Source organism: Onychomys torridus, chromosome 23, assembly GCF_903995425.1.
Source record: "Onychomys torridus chromosome 23, mOncTor1.1, whole genome shotgun sequence".
NCBI classification, from domain to species: domain Eukaryota; kingdom Metazoa; phylum Chordata; class Mammalia; order Rodentia; family Cricetidae; genus Onychomys; species Onychomys torridus.
The window spans coordinates 51,165,115-51,182,705 of record NC_050465.1 but is presented as its reverse complement, the minus strand read 5'-3'; the positions used below and the strand labels follow the sequence as shown (position 1 = coordinate 51,182,705).

At 41.2% G+C, this 17,591-nt stretch overlaps 1 protein-coding gene across 1 annotated transcript in view; it reads right to left on the bottom strand.

Moving 5' to 3' along the window:
- The window catches only part of Unc80 (unc-80 homolog, NALCN channel complex subunit), a 183,769-nt gene that overhangs the window by 43,937 nt on the left and 122,241 nt on the right, over window positions 1–17,591 (bottom strand). Inside the window, 11 exon segments of the mRNA XM_036172708.1 lie at window positions 1–139; window positions 670–804; window positions 2,735–3,003; window positions 4,695–4,875; window positions 7,011–7,112; window positions 8,075–8,164; window positions 9,402–9,496; window positions 10,600–10,783; window positions 11,780–11,866; window positions 12,843–12,943; window positions 16,933–17,076. Coding sequence (XP_036028601.1) covers window positions 1–139; window positions 670–804; window positions 2,735–3,003; window positions 4,695–4,875; window positions 7,011–7,112; window positions 8,075–8,164; window positions 9,402–9,496; window positions 10,600–10,783; window positions 11,780–11,866; window positions 12,843–12,943; window positions 16,933–17,076 — 1,527 coding nt within the window.

The window sequence follows — 17,591 nt, the reverse complement described above, 5'->3', positions numbered from 1 at the left end:
CTAGTGACTTCAGGGGCTTCTCAGCTTTAACCAGCTCTAGGATGTCCAAAATATCAGTGGTTTCTCCCTCCAGGGACTGTAGCAAGTCAAAAAGACACTGGGCTGACACACCTTTGCTGGACCCAGTATTGGCAGCATCCTACACAAAACAAAACAAACAGCAAGAACAACAACAACAAACCACTTTCAGTTTATTGATTGCCACCTGGGCACTAACACAACTGATATTTATAAATACAAATATACATCACAATAGCTATGCGCAATTCAACTTGTAAATCTGTCTCTGACATTCTGGAGAAGGATTTCAGGGATCTACTAAATGTCAGCTGTAAGTCAAGCACACCTAATTTTTTTTTTTTTTTTTTTGAGACAGGGTTTCTCTGTGTAGTTTTGGTGCCTTTCCTGGATCTCTCTCTGTAGACCAGGCTGGCCTCGAACTCACAAAGATCTGCCTGCCTCTGCCTCCCGAGAGCTGGGATTAAAGGCGTGCGCCACCACCGCCAGGCCATACACATCTTAAGCTTCCTTCCTGTCCACTCTGGAGTTTGCAGCATCTCTGCCTGCCTCGGCATTTTGCCCAAACACAAGTGATGCCCATCTCCTTGGCTGCTGCCTTTAAGCGTTTCCTTTGCTTGCTCTTTGCTGACTCTCTATGATCTTACTCACCGGGAACTCCAGGAGGGGGGCCACACTAGCAAACAGCTGGAGCACAAAGGGCTTCCGGTGCAGAATGTAGAACTGGTGACAGGCAAACTCGATGGCTCGGCGCAGCTGCGGATTGCTTTCGTAGTCAGAGTACACCTACAGAGAGATTCCGCCTTACTTAGAAAGTGCCTCCACAGCGTGCCAAAGTGGTGTTTCCTTCTAAAATGTCCCATAGTCATAGGAAACAAAGAAAAGGGCTAATTCTATAAACTGGTAGGGTTGGTTGTAATAGAGCATCAGTGTTCTTGAGATGATTTGGTGATAGACATAAAATTCCTCTAAACCACACATGCATTTCCCCCTAGGAAGCTAATGACTAGGCATTTATTTCGGTGGAAGAAATCAACATGATGTTTACCTAAAATTACCTGCTGCAGATTGTTTTGTGATAGTGGAAACCTTGAAATAAGTTAATTGTAAGTGGTATCCCGTTAAGTGGGTTGTGGTACATGCATTGTGTAAATATACCACATTTTTATTATTACTTACTCATCAGTTGACAGAAACCTAGGATGTTCTCATTTCCTGGCTATTGTGAATAGAGCATCAGAGAATGTGTGCATGCAGGTATCTCTATAGTAGCATATAGCATCCTTTGGGAATATACCCAAGAGTTACATAGTTGGGTTGTGTGGTTGATCTCTATGTAGTTCTTTTAGGAATCTTTACACGGATTTCCATAGTGATGTCACCAGTTTGCGCTTTTAAGAGCAGCGAGTAAGTGTTGCCCTTGGTCCACATCCACACTGTCATCATTCATTTTGGGATTTTGCATGTTTGTTTCAGATCTTTAGCCATTCTGTCCTGGGTAAGATGAAATCTCAAAACAAGGGAAGCGTAGTTGTGTCAAATGATGCTCTAAAGCTCAAAAGCTATGTGAAATTCACACAATGGTCTTTATTGAAAAGGGGCTACACATTTGAACATGGTATGAAAAAGTTTTATTTTTATGCCAGCATGTTTATTTTTCAGGGAATATAAAAGTTTTCTGGCTGGGTGGTGACAGCGCACGCCTTTAATCCCAGCACTTGGGAGGCAGAGGCAGGCAGATCTCTGTGAGTTCGAGGCCAGCCTGGTCTACAGAGTGAGATCCAGGAAAGGCGCAAAGCTACACAGAGAAACCCTGTCTTGGAAAACCAAAAAAAAAAAAAAAAATTCTGGGGAGAAGAGATGCAGGTGATCTCCATGTTCAGTTCAAACTTTGTTGTCTCAATTTTATAATGAGTATAGTTACTTTTGGTAGCTGATAAAAGAAAAAAATGCTATAACTTAAAAATGAGTCAGAGAGTCTTGTGGTAAAAGCAAATTTCTTGCCGTCATTGGATGAAAACAGATTGTGCTTTGTACACACATATGCTATTTTCATAATGTTCATTGAAATCTTCCTCCAAACAGGCAGCTAGAATTAGCCCCAGGTCCTGACTGAATTATCTTTGGTGCTCTACTCCTAAATGCAGCCAGATGCACACTGGACATGTGAGACAGAAAACCTTGCTAAGTCAACCCCTCCAATCCCTTGGACCAAAATTTACAGCAGGAACAATCCTTGTTCAAACTAAGGTCACAGCAGACGGTCATCTGCTGTCCAGCTGGCTGGAGGGCAGCACCGAGGTCCTCTCGCTGTCTACAGTATCTGCTGCCTCAAGGCTTGCTAAAGACACACACTGTTGGGCCCTCTCAACAGAATTCCTTATTCGGCAGGTCTGAGATGGCACTGCAGGAGAGTGAATTTCTAGTGAGTTGTTGGGCAAAACTGAGGCCGTTATTCCAGATGCCATATTTTGGGAGTTACCATGCCAAAGAACTCGGGAAGACTATCCCAGCTCCCAGTTCTGGGGCAGTATCTCAGGATAGCCCAGAATAGTGTGAACTCCTGAAATTTTATGCAGAGGATTTCAGTGGGTGCCTTCTGCTGTTACAAAGAAGTTAACTTTGTCATGGAAAGGTCTCTTTACAGATCTTGTTGGACTGCTAGGTCTCAGCAGGGCTGGGTTACTTGTGTAGCTCGGAGAAGAGATTGGGGTACCTGTAGCATGGTGGGGAGAATCCACTGGTAGCCACTGAGAGAGAAGAGGTGGTTGAAGTGTACAGCCGTGTTGATGACAGTGGCAGCGTACTGTCTGAGCAGAGCACTGTCTTCTGGGTGGAGGATCAGAGCCCCATTAAACACATTGAGAAAAAGCATGATTTCGTCTCCCCAGGGAAACTCGCTCGGCATGCCCAGGAACATTTCCTCCAGGAGCTGGATCCACAAGCTTTTCTGAAGGGTGTCAAGGCCAAACAGTTCCTTCCCAGCTGTGCGAACATGAAACAGCAGAGACAGAATAAGTCCCATACCAGTCAGCATGAGCAGGTGACCAAATGCCTATTTTACATTCATTTGTTCCAACTCCAGAAAAATCTACAGCTGAATGATTTTCCAGCACAATACTGCCTGCATGGGCACAACACTCCCTCCCATCTAAGGATCTGCACTAATATCTCTTTGAGTTAACAGGGGCAAGCCAAGACAGGTATTTACAATATTGTGTTGTTAAGTAAACTGTGTCTCTGAAAGAGGTATTCTAGCTAGAGAACAGTTAGTGTTGGGATCAGTGCCTGGCTTTCTTATCACTGTTTAGACAAGAACCCTGTCTGTCAGGGAGCCCTGAAGCACAGGGATGGCAATTTAAGTGGTTTGTCCTAAATCAAGGATGGTAAGTAACAAAGTAAGGTTCTCAGTTGGGTCTCTTGCTACTTCTCTGACTCTGCCTCACTTCAGGCCTAAGTCACACTCAAATGCACAGACCTTAAATGATGTGTTCAGTGACTCTGAGGAACAAAACCCAAGGTCTCTGCAGCTAATTTTTATTCTTTCCTTCAGCTCCCTCATGCCTTGCCAGAACTGCACTCACTCCTTCCCCACCCAGAGGCAACGCAACTACTGTCCCTATCTGTTTCACTCAGGATTTGCTGGGCCCCCTTTGGATCTTCTTATGCACCCTGGGATTTGCTTACTCAAAGGACTCCCCTGAAGAAACACTGAAGGGACACTGGCCTACTGGAGCATGTGGCTTGGGTAGGCCTTGCCCTCCCCTCCCCCCATTCCCTCTGCATTGCTAAAAAAAAACCCATTAGACTACATTCCTAAAGCTAGCTCCCAAGGTCTCATTCCCTTTTTGACTACTTCCTCCTCCTGAGGCTGACTGCCAAGGTCCAGATATTAAAGGATTGAAGTCCAGCCATCAGAAGCTCCCTTTGGTTCATCTAATCAACATACGCAATTAAAATTCAACACCTCATCCTATCATGGGGTTTCCTATTTTCCTTTTATAAACCTACAGTGTCCTATGGGCCAAGTCTGTCTCCTCTCTATCCAGAGGCAGTCCTTTGTTCCCCGGGGACAAATATCCGCGCCCCACCCCCATCCTTTGATCCTGTCTCTTTCTCCCTCTTCTATTTCCCCTAACACTGTAAGCATCCTAGCCCATTCTAACACAGATGTCCCCTCTTTCTCTTTTTCCGTTCTTAAAAATTGCACCCGCGAGGTCATGTGCTGCTGCTTTTCTGCCAGAATTAGAAAACAGCCACTTTAGCGTTCCTTTTCTGCTTAACAGAAGATCTCTCGGTGAAAACAGGTGCTGGGGGTGCGGTTTATGCCTAATCCAGCATCTGGGAGGGAGCCCCTGCTGTGCAGGGTTCCTTTTAAACATCATCTCCCTGCTTCCTTCACCTGCTGCCATCAGCCTCCAGCACTGGTCTCCAAAGCCAGTGCTTGGAGTGCATCAGCATCCCCAGCATCCTCCGGGAATGTGCTAGACACGTTAAATTTGGGATCCACCCTGAAACCGGCGGGTGGAGGATGGGCACCTGCGTTTTGAGTTTCAACATAACCTCCAGCTAACTCAGATGTATACTCAAATTTGAGAGCCGCTGGCATCCAGTGGTCAGATCGAAACAAAGGCACGAGAAAAAGGTCAAGAGGCATGGCTTTCTTCCTGCAGTACCTTGAGGGTCACTGAAGAGGGAAAACTCGGCATCGATTGCACTCCGAGGGAAGGAGGGCAGGCGAAGAAGGTCCTCCTGCAGCATGGAGACATGTGACTGCTTGTGGGCTGTGGGAATCTTCTGGGTGAGGGAGATGAGAAACAACACCCGCCCTACTTCCTCCAGCTTCCTGGTGAACACCTAGCAGGAGCAGAACAGAATTAGGAAGTCAAAAGCAGCAGTGTGAGGACACTGAAGATCTTCAGTAACAAACCTGGCTGATAGAATGTAAGGGGGGGGGGGGAGAATGGGAAGAGGAAGGAGTGTCTTAACCACACGGAAAGAATAAACAGTGTTTAATGGACTCTCAGTCCCTGAAGCTGTCTGAGCTTAGGGATGCTGTGGCCTAGAGGAACACAAATCGGGGATTGTCAAGGGAGTCCAGAACTACACAGAGCCCTGTTTGTGTGCGTGTCCTAACACAGGAGCCTTTCTCTAACGGGAGCTAGTGTCAGTGACAATTGTTAATGCTTCTCCACAGATGCCTTAACCTGCCAGTTCTGGGTTTGTCTTTTTAAGAAAACAGAATCTAGAAATAATTAATACAAAACTGACAGCCCCAGATACCCATTTGTTCCAGAGTTTGGAAGACATGTCTCTGCGGCTCATGGTCTCTTCTTTATTTCTTTGGATAATCACTGGGCAAAGGAATAGGACTAGGAAGTTCCTGAGCAGTGAACAGCTGTTGCAGAAACTTCCAAGCCAGACCATAAGCCTCCATGTTCTTATCTCCCGGGGGAACTTAGACATCTCAGGATTCCAGCTTGAAGTAGAGAGCATAATGCTCTGATTACAGCACTCTTTGAAGTTTGATTTTAAACATAATAATCACAAACACACGCCTGTGAAGTAGCATTTTGACCATGCTTTTGACTTAACTTGGCTGTCAAAATTAAAGGCTATAGTCATTTTGGTGAGGTGGTCTTTGACACTGTTCAGGGTGAAGACCTTTCACTTTTGCTCAGCACCTTACACTTGGCAATAGACTCAGCATCTTCTTTCTTTTAAAAGCAATGGAGGCAGATAATGGTAGTCATCTTAAAAAAAAAATCCTCGTTTATCTCATGAATGATATTTTAATGTAAAAATTAACATCCTGGATGTGTGCAGAAAAATGGAGTTGATCAAATATCTTCAAATTATTGTTTATGTATTTTAATTAAAAATAGAAGTTAACAAATATAGAAGCATTAAAATCACGTTAAGAAAATGGTCAGTTTTGGAGTTGTGCATGAGTCATGTTTTGCAGGCAGATTGCTGACTTTCTTTAAGGTCAAAGTCTGATTTGTGATCAAGTATGTGAATGCTATTCTGTTCTCCCAATACTGGATGTAAGTACGATTGCTTGGCTGTGTCTTTTCCTGTTTTCAAAAAGCCGTTAAGGTCAGAGTGCTAGCCAGCTCCACAGTAGGGATGGAATCGCTCTAGTTCGATGCTATTTTGAGGCACTATATTTTCACCTGGCATAAGTCACTGTGTTCATGGTGTCCAGACTATACCACGTATACTATGTGTGCATGTGGTACATGAGTGTGTACAGGTGTGCTCGCCAGAGTCAACTTTGTGCGTCTTCCTCTATCACGCTCAACCTTATTTTTGGGGGACAGCAGCTGTCATTGCGCCCAGAGCTCACTATTTCCGTTAGGCTGTCTGGCCAAAGAGCCCCATGGATCCACCTTCCTCCCCTCATCCCCAGCACTGGGGTTACAGACACACACCACCACTCTTAGCTTTTGATGTGTGTTGGGGATCAGAACTCGTGTCCTTACGCTCATACAGCAAGCACTTTACCCACTGAGCCGTCTTCCCAGCCCCTACTTTTTTCTTCTATTTGAGAAAGGGTTTCACAGAGTTCGTGCTGGCCTTGAAATTCATATGTAGCTGAGAGTGAGCTTGAACACCCAATCTGCCTCCACCTTCTCAGTTCCAGGGATGCCGTCGTACACCACCATATGTCACCTATGTATTCTTCCAATACTACTTTATAAAAAAGTGAAGTGAAAACACATACCTTGAAGCTAGCCAGTTAATAAGTTAGAATATTTCTATTATGTGTTTCATAATGGTATCCCATGTGAGTTTCTCTGAACACTGTAGGCACTAGGATACAACTTATAAAACTTGCGTGTTTGAGAGGGCAATCTATTTTGAGCAAGGTTATCTATCAGCCATTATCTGAAGAGAGAATTATAATAGAATTGCAGTCTCTCACATTTGGTAATGCGTGTAAGGTACCCTCCCAACACGACCCAGAATAAAAAGGCAAGGTTAAACACCTGTTTCTGAATGAGCTCCTGCCCCCTTTCCGGATGCATATGTACAAGGTTCAGCTGTGGAGATACGGACCTCCGGAAGGGATAAATATCTCGAACATAGGTCTGTGGTGGGTTACAGAGAGAGAGAAAAGCCACTTCAATACCAGTTATGTATTTTCATTTCCTCGTTATTCAAATGTCAGGCAGGCAAAACATTCATTTATTTTCTAATGGTTTTTGTTCTTACCTCCTTACACTCCTCATTTCCACAGAACATTTAAGAAGGCAATACCCCCTCCTCAGGAGAGCTTCCCTCTGCCCAGTCTGGGTACTCATGCTCAGCACTGGTTTCAAGGTCGGGGGACACATTACTCTGTTAGAGAATTAACCTAAGTGATGCTGGGGACCACCTGAAGTGTCATTTTGTCCATTAGATAAAGTCAGCATCATCATGTTTAAAGTAAGGGGAAGAAAGCCAAAACAGCTGAAATTCCAAACAGGCCCACAGTTGCCATTGACTGTCTGCATGGGATGGTTAGTCCTCATTGTCAGTTTAACCTCATGGACTGAGGACCTGGACTGAAGGAAGAGGAGGGGGTGTGCTGAGCACAGGCACTCTTGCTCGGCTTCCTGACTGCAGATGCCATGTGAGTGATGGGCCCCCTCTAGTTCCACCGTGTATTTCTGCCCTTAGTGGACTGTACTCAACAGTGAGCCAAAATAAACTTTCCCCCCAAGTTCCCTTCTGTGTGGTACTTGGTCATAGCAATTAGAAAATCTGCCAATACAATACAAAAATATGAATTTTCCACCCATATCAGCTATAATGAGTAGCTAAGTGCTCAAGCTAGCCTAGCTCCTTCAATGATTTCAACCACCCCAGAACACATACTATAATCACTCACTTTACAGATGTGGGCACTAAGGGGTAGAAAGGTAAATCAATTGGTCCAAAGCCCAAGAGACCCAGGAGTGCATGCTTATGAACTGAATCAGTGACACGTTACCAGTAGTCGGCTGTACTGAGGCAAGGTTTGGGGAGCTTCTGGCACAAGCCAGCATGGACATCACAACGGCAGACTTACCTTGTTGTAGTGGATAAGGTTCCATCGTTTATCCATGAGGAAGTAATGTGTTGACTGGGATTCTGGGATGTTGAAGAACTCTAGACACTCCTAGAACAATAGCAACAAATTTTCTAAACATTTATCAAGACCATATTACCTGGTAGATAGATGGTATGCTAGAAGGACACAAGGTAATTCTTATAGGGACATGACAACATATAGTGATATGTTTATCTAAAAGTAATATAGTAAAGGCTGGTAATGTAAATCATCTATTCTTACAGTGTCCAAAGTAGCACATTTTTAATTCAGACTAACTGATGGACTGTGAAGGGACAGTGGCACCTCGTGGGCATGAGATTAGGGAAAGTATATTTAGTATTTATATTATGTTATGTTTATATCTAAAACAATCCAAACTATAATACATCCAGTGCTTTTCAGGTTGGTAATGTGTGTAACCAAACTAACAGGATACTACTGATGGAAAATAAACTAACTAGAGAGGTCCTGTGATTTACATTACCCTGGCTGTAATGACATCATGGAGGGGACTCACTGTCCGAATCTTGATATCCAAGTATGCAAATGTGGTGGTGTTAAGAATTTGCTAGTTTCAGAGGACCTTAGATATTCACGGGTGATCTCAAAGAAGTCTGAAAGAGGAGTCATGGCCCCACCTACATGTTTCTACTTACATTAGGGCCCAGAACTGGGTTCCAATCTTATCTAGTGAGGTAAGGTTACTAAAGATGTATACTCCAGATGACTGAGGATTATTGTCCTAGCATACTTCTTACTTTACATGAAAAGCCTTGCAGGTATGGGTGGCAATCAACTGCACTTCTTTTGAGGGGGATTGTTACAACCATTAAAAAATTCTTTCATTGTCGGCCTGATTTATTCTAAAGTATGTATTTCCTGCATCACCAGTGGTTTCCATATTGTATAGATTGCTCTCAGTGTTACATCAGTTGACGCCTAGAATTTACTTCTCTGAGCAAAACCAGGGCACGGTAAAAAACTGAAACAGGAAAACCAAATGTTCCTAGCCTGGAACTCAGAGCTTTCAGGGGAGTTGGGAATAACATCCCAAGGCAACACTGCCATTTGAGACAGACTTTGCCCAATTCTGCCTGCTTTAATGCAAAGCTAAAATGCCAGTTAAAAGTGGTGGAAATTATACAAGTGTACAACAGTAGCAGGGGCTCTGGAGAGTGAAGAATTGGACGTGTTAGTTTGAATACAGAAAGTGCCATTCACTATAATTCTAAAACATATTTACTGAGGAGGCCATGGGTATGCAAAAAAAAAAAAATCATTTCTGTCAAAAAGGCATTCCTACCTTTAGCAGGGCTTCAAACTGAGTGTCTTCATGGACTGGTAACTGGGTTGGAATGTCACATTCATTCTGTCCATGAACTACCAGGGTTTTGGTACCTACCCCAAATTAAAATAACTATGAACATAGTCTTTCATGTAAGTTTGCATTTAAGTCACAAAACATTAAAATTAAAATAGTATCAATGAGCTGATTTCCATTGTCATTACTATCAAGTTCTCTTTAAGTTAGTTTGCTTGTTTTTGAAACAGGTAATAGGCTCTTGTCTAGTCCAGGCTGGCTTCAAACTAGCTATATAGCCAAGCTTTTAAGAATGTGGGCGACAATACGACTTTTTTGATATAGAATAAAAAGCTGACTACTCTTTTGAACACTCTACACAGCATACAAATGTGTACTTATCCATCACCTGTTGGATGATTATCACAGAGCAGGCCTTTCAAAAAAGTATTTTATATACAGAAACTAATGCACTCATCATAATTGTGAGTCAGGAATTGCATTTATATATCACACACATGGAAAGGAGGCATGAGAAATGATTTTATTTTTCCACACTTAATTCTGGTTATATGGCTAATAAATGTCAGGGCTGATTTTAATGTGGGCTTCTCTGCTGTGGAACCTGTGTTCTCACCTCCAAATAATTTAGCCGTTCTCTTCATTTTTAATACCCCCCACACAAGGATAAAGCGTTGCTAAAATCTTCATCTCGAGGGCAAATAAGCTATGCTGAGTCGAGAGGAACGGCATCCAGAGTTGACAACACACACTGTGTTCTTTCCTAATTCTCCCTCTTCCTGTTTTTCCCCTCTCCAACTCTTCAGAAAGCCTCCTCTCAATGAGTTTACAAAGGCCAGGGTCCTTGCCGTACAAAGTCATTTAAATGGCAGTGCCAAAAATTCACTCACAATGGCTTTCAGTCCAACTGGCCCTCTGTGATAGACTTAAATAAATCTTCATTCAACCTTGGCCACTCTTCAAGGCTGATCCACCCACACTCTGTTCAGATATCTGACTTTTCATCTCCCAACTCCTGACTTTTTGAAGGGGCTATTATGTTTCTTTTGGCTATACTCAACAAAAATTCTTGAATGCATTCAATACTAGGGGTCAGAACTCTTATTTTTCTTGTGGATGAGAAAGTCTCAAGTCGTTCAAAGGAGAATATATTACATATATAAACATGCATAGGGATTACCTGGCATGGAAGCAGTGACGAGCAGCTTCACTTCACATTGCTCCTTCTTCATTGTCTGCTTGAGATCTTTGAAGAAGAGGCCCTCCACATACCCGACCACCTCCCACAGGAAGGTCAGTGTGGCAGAGATGGCATCCATGCCCCACTCACATGGGGTCCTCACAAAGTACATGATTAGTCCCACCTGCATCAAAAGTACAACAACCACACAGCCACATTCTTCCTACACTCCAGTTCCCTTTTCTTGGCTTTTCTTTGTAAAATGAAATCGCCCTGCATTTGTAGTCTTTGCTCAAATGCTTCCTTAACACTTGCACTAGGCAGGCAAAGAGAACAGAAAATCTTGGCAAAGCTGGCTTTCATGTGGATTGGCTACTTATTTTTTCCTGGGCTAGCTAAGTGGACACTGAGAAGGGAGACCACATTAGTCGTAGACACAATAAAGGATTTATAAACATCGCCTACACGTCCAGCTAAGTCTGTCACACTGCTACAGATGCAAATGCACATGGCTATTTCCCTCATAATGGAAAGGGAGAAAATGTCCACAAGGATATTTACTTGTCCTCCTGTCTGTCTGGATTGAGGGACAGTTTCAAAATAGGTAGCATGCCCCAGTCTCCGAGCCGCATGCATATTCATTTGTGTTTTAAGGAGAAGGATGTGAAGAAACAACAGATAAATCTGGGAGGGGTCAGAGAGAAGCTGTCCGAAGCAGGATAAAATGTAAGAGTCGCTACGGAAAACTGCACTTACAATTTCCTTTTAGTAAGTGTGTGTGTGTGTGTGTGTGTGTGAGAGAGAGAGAGAGAGAGAGAGAGAGAGAGACTGTGTTAGTTAGTTAGTTAGTTAGTTAGTTAGTTAGTTAGTTAGTTAGTTAGTTAAACAGCAAAATAGGAGAAGGAGGGGTTGGGAAAACTAATCATGGCATGAACTAACATACAAAAGTTGCCTAATGCTAAAAGGAGGATCAAGAAAATAACATTCATTGAGGATCCACCATACACCAAAGATTGTGCCAGGCAGGGCTTTCCTCACACTAAAAGTGGAAACTTCTGCTGACCCTCCTTCAATTATATAACTATTGGGAATTTATTGGGGAGGGATCTCCATGTTTCTTTCTCCATGTTCCTGATTTCGACCAGAAATAATTTCTCATCTATTGGCTGCCGAGACTCACCAAGTAGTTGAACAGGATGTGTGATGTCTGAGCTGGGAAGTCTCCAATATTTAAGAGAAGTTTGCGCAGCATGTACATTAGCTCATCCTGGAAGAAGAGCAGATGCGTCAAGCCCTCAATCAGCAGCCACGTTGTCAGAAACTAACTGCTTGAAAATAGAGGGGGAATTTTCCTAACTTTTGCCCACTACTTAATTTCAATTATATTCACCACTTTAAAATGGCAGAGGAGAAATCAATCCATAGAGACTGGTACAATATGTGATTCTTACTATTTAAATGAGCGGGAATACTTTCCTTTTATGGATACTATATAAATATCACCAAGGAGCAAAAAATTTTATTTTAAAATATGACCTTGAGCTGTGTTTACAGGTCACTGGTAAATCATGGAAGAGCTGCGAACTTAGCTCGTAGTATTTGTTATGGCTGCCGGGTGTAATGGGAATGTGGGGAGGGCCTAATCTGAGAAACTAATATGAACACCAGGTGAATTGACTTTCCTAATTTTTTTCCCTAGGTTTCAAATCAATGAGATAAAATGAAGCTAAGGGAAAATACATTGAAATGCCTGTAATTAACTTTGCTTCCCAGAAACCAAACTCAATCTCTCAGTGAATACAATCACTGATATATATTATATATTCTAGTATATTATAATAGAAATAATTTTTAATCATCAGATTCCTTTTATTGTCTAGAAAACTACTTTTTTTTTGGGACACCTTACAGGTGTTCTGGTAAATTAGCTTTTTTGGGTAATGGAGAATGTTAACATATTGAAATAATTCCACTAGCATTCCAGGCTACCAAACAACTAGACTTCTTTAAATGAATCCAACCCTAAAAACATGAAACTTCATGTTATATTTGTTTAAAATATTGAGAATCTTGCAAGAATCTCAACTGTATTAGCGAAAATTAATATTGCTCATCATTACATAAAGGGCATCTATTGGCTATACATCAGAATATGCTAATATCACATGGCAGCACTGTCAAGCCCTTTGCTTGCTCCCAGCAGAGCTCATACTCACAGCTACGGACAAGGAAGATCAACTCACTTGTCTATTGCTGATGGTCAATTTTTCCAGAAAATGTCGAAGAACTGTTGATGGATCTTCAATTAGACAGTTCCACAAGACTTGCTGGGCCACAGCACTGACTTCAGAAGAGAAAAGTGGCCATCAGTCCATCAACTAGAAGAAGTTTTCAAGCAATTTACTAAGTTTTAATGAGTCCTTTCTTTCTGCTTTCAAGAGTTTTCTGAGGTTGATGTTCTTCTATCCTGTGGGTCCCAGGGATCTAACTCCTGACCTGCCAAGCACGCTGTACCCATTGGCCCAACAGTAGCATGGTGGTTATAGGGGAAACTAACCTTGTATGATCAGATTTAAGGCCATTCCACAGGATGGATTTCATGGCTGTAATTTGATCAACAGCCTATGACGAGGGCTCCAGTGGTGTTCTACTAAACAGTCATATTGTCAAACTACCTCTCAATGTTTATGTTAATGTCTACAGATTTGTGTTGCTCTTATCCTTGGTCAGAGCCTTTCTTTTTTTTTTTCTTTTTTTCTTCTTCTTCAGAGAATTGCTTAAGACAGAGACTCATGATTGGTCCAAGTCCTGAGAATAAGAGGTTGCAAGTATTTAGCTGTACAAGGGTTGTTCTGTATGACCCCCTTCTATCCAAGGATCAAGGAACATTGTGGAAGAGTGGGTAGAAAAGAGTGTTAAAGAGTGAGCAGAGGGTTAGAACAACTGCAAAATGCTGTCTTCTGGACATGACATGGCTGGTGCAAAATCCACTCCGCAGGTGTGGTTGCCCGAATGAGATGAAGGCAGAAAAAACTCCAGAATGGGTGGAGGATGAACCTGAGTCTGAACTTTTAGTTTAGGAGCTTTTGGCATTTGATTGCTGTTGAAGGAGGGAGAGTTACTTTTCTTTGGGCTTGTGGCTATTAGCAAGTTGCCTCTGCCTCAGAGGATAGCCTACATCACTTGCACAGGGTCAGCAATAACTGGATGCAAGGGGCTATTAATAATGATAACGATAAAAAAGAAAGCATCATTGCTAGAAGGATGGCCCAGTGGTTAAGGACTGGTTGCTGTTCAAGAGGACCTGAGTTCCATTCCCAGTACGCACAAGGTAGCTCACAACCGTCTGTGACTCCAGTTCCAAGAGAGTTGATGCTCTCTTCTGGTCTCTGCAGGCACCAGGCATGAATGTGGTGCACAGATGTATATACAGGCAGAAACCATACACATGAAACATAAGATAAAATAAAAAGAAGGTAAACATCAATCTGGGAAGGACAAGGGTTTGTGGGCCCCAGAGTGAGTTGGAGGAGGTAGAAAGAAGGACGCATAAGAGTAAAGTTGTGCACATGTGTGAAACTTTCAAAGTAAGTAAACTATTATTTTTTAAAGAGTGAAATGCAGTGAAGCTCATGTGGTCATGATACAAAAGAAAAAAGGTCCTGTGAACACTTTCTATATTGAAAAGTGGAAAGCTGTTGGTTTTGTTTTCACTGAATATTTGCTTGTGTAAGGAAAGGAAAGCAAGAGGGAGAAGAGGGAGGCGGTCTTTAGGTGTTGGCATTGCTTGGCAAACACTACCTTTGCAATTAGATGTGGTAGTCCTAGCGCTGGAGACCAACCTAATGTTGGCCATGTAAGTCTTGGTTAAATTAAAGGCAGATCAGCATTTTGTATAAATTCAGCTTTAAAAATTTAATTTTTATTTTATTTAAACAATTTTCAGATTCATATATATATATGAGTGTTTTGCCTTAATGTATGTATGCCCACTACATGTGTGCCTGGTGCCTGCAGAGATTAAGTCAGAAGAGGGTGTTGGATCCCTTGGAACTAGTTACAGATGATTGTGATCCACCATGTCAGTGCTGGGAACCAAACCAAATGCTCTTAACTGCTTATCCATCTCTTTAATCCCAGCATAAATTCCAAAAGCAATTATTTAGGTTTTAAAATATGGTTTGGCTTAAAATACAAATGAACTAGGGGCAGATTTTTATTATCTAGATACTTTAAACAGTATCCATTTCGGCAAGATAAAGCAGTTGAGTTGGCAGTAATTCTGTTCCTAGGAATAAATACATAATCCTATAGGGACAGTGCTACTTCATTGTAACACAAGATCAGGGTAAGGTTCCCTGGGTGTGTACTGGGAAAGGAAGCAGAGGAGAGTTGGTCACCAACACATGATCTTTAGTTTGAACAGTGACCTTCAGTTCTGCTGGTTTCTAAGCTAAAAACTTAGAATGTAGTATGAATTTATCATTCAGCCTATATTTTGAATAAATTATATTAAGTTTTTGCTTCATAAATTAACATCAAATTAAAATCAAGAGCTATACAAATAAATGCTATGAATAAGAAACATATAAGCTTTAATTTTCAAGTATTTTTCTAAATAATTAAAGTGTGTGTGTGTGTGTGTGTGTGTGTGTGTGTGTGTGTGCGTGTGTGTGTGTGTGTGGTGCTGGAGACTGAACCCTTCACATATGTAAAGCAAAGGTTCTACCATTGAGCTCTATACACAATCCAGAGATGGGGTTCCTAGGTTAAAACGGCTTACTAAAATATCTTTATAAGATCTAAAAAAGTCTTACTGCTTTAATAAAGCAATATGATGTTTAAAATGTTGAAATACAGAAAAAAATTGGAGAGAAAAATAAAAACTGTTAAGTTCATCAATACAGAAGGCTACTATCTGAGATCTGCTTTTCATATTCATGAAAATCATACATACACATGTTTCAAAGCAGCATATAGAAAATACTGTTTCAAACTCTGCTTTGCATTATCCAGAACACTCTTTAACTTAATTTTCTTGACTATGACTTCCAAATCATTGAGAATGCTATTATACAGAGGCAACAAAATTAATTGATACCCTGTGCTTAGGGATTCACATTATTTTCAAAGATTCACTATCATATATGATATATAATGTACAATGTCCTTTACAAATTTTTATATGGAAAAAAAATCAACTCTATGCTAAAGGGCTTTTCAGCCTTCTTAATGCATATTGTGAAACAACATTCCAATGCTTGTCCCAAATTTATGCCTCTCCTGTGAGGTGCTAGCATATTTTTCTTGTTTCTTCATTAACCTTGGATAGTTCAATTTGAAATAAGTTTAGCAGTTTTGTAAACAAAATGTGTGATAGTATTGTTTATATTACTGTGTTATTCATGGGTGTTGTTGGTCTAGAGATTGTTCACATCTTTTGCTCATTGGGGGTGGGGTGTTAAAAATTATTATTGAGTTTTAATATTAATAATATAGATCTTGCTCTCTCTCTCTCTCTCTCTCTCTCTCTCTCTATATATATATATATATATATATATATATATATATATATATATATATATATATGAATATTAACCTAAGCTGAGTCTGGTGGCATAGGCTTGAAATTACAGCTACTTGGCTGGGGGTGCTGAGACAGGAGAATTTCAAGTTCAAGGCTTGCCTCAGCTATAAATGAGTTTAAAGCAAGACTGGGCAACTTACTGAGACTCTGTCTCAATTCTTTTTAAAGGAAGAAGAGGATTGAAGGTATATCTCAGTGTTAGAGCTCTTGGTTATTATGTGCAGGACCCTGGGTTCAATCCTTAGCAAAGAATAAAAAAGAAAAAAAAAACAGGCAAAAAAATTTAACCTTTTGCCCATTATAAATATAGTCATTTTATTCCTATTTTACTATTTCTTCTTTCAGACTTCTCTTTATATCTGGAAAGATAATCAAGCAGGAATGAAGGCTTTTGTATGACTGAATTAATAGCTAAGATTTCTGAGGTGGGAAAAAAATCACTGTTGACTTCTTGATAGTCAAATATGTACTGATATACTTTCTGGTCATAAAAATTTTTCATAGACTTAGCAAACTATTTTAAAGAAATTTCTTGGTAAAGGTAATAAAAATAGCAAGAGAAGGAGGTAGAGAAGTGGTAACATTAGCATGCTATGTTAAACATCTATAATTATATATGTCTGTAAATATAATGCACATAGAGCAATCTAGCATATGGTAGGTAGATTGCATGTTCAAGAGAAAATGTCTGTTTCCCTTCAGATGAGTTGGGTAAGAAAGGAACGGTTTGGCTGGCCAGATGATACCTGCCACTCCATCTTCTCGAACCTCTCCATCCTCCATTAAATGAACAATGGGAAGGACCGCTGCGCAGATGCATGCTGGGAATACTGCTTGCGGAGGCTGAGGCACATGGTGGTTTGGTGTGTGTTCAGTGGTGCGTTCCTCATCTGGGGGGAGAGACAAAATTCCAATGCAACCACAATTTGCAGTTGAAATCCTATTTGACAAGGCACTCTCTAATATTGCTAAAAATTAAAAAAAAAAAGAAGGTGGCTTTATGGAGAGTGCCTCCCCCTATAAAACAACAGAATTAACCCACTTCCCAAGCACTGTCATTATCTTGTACTGCAGAGGAAGAGAATCACAGACATATTGAGAGAGGAAGTTAGTTCATAATATGAAATCAGAGAAAATAAAATTCTAAGTGAGGACTAAGGCGTTTATTTTCATAGATGCCACGGCATGTGTCACAAACATGTGTGAGAGATTATGAGCACAAACATTGGGTAGCAGGAAGCATGTGAATTTACGGCAGGCATAGTGTAACCCAGTCATATTAATATCCTCATCTGATAAGTTCAATAAATATTAAAGTCAACAATTACTTCCCTTAGAATAAATAAAAAGGCAGTGGGGGTAGTAGACATCAAAAAAGGTAGCAAAACACAACTCCAGGGAGGTT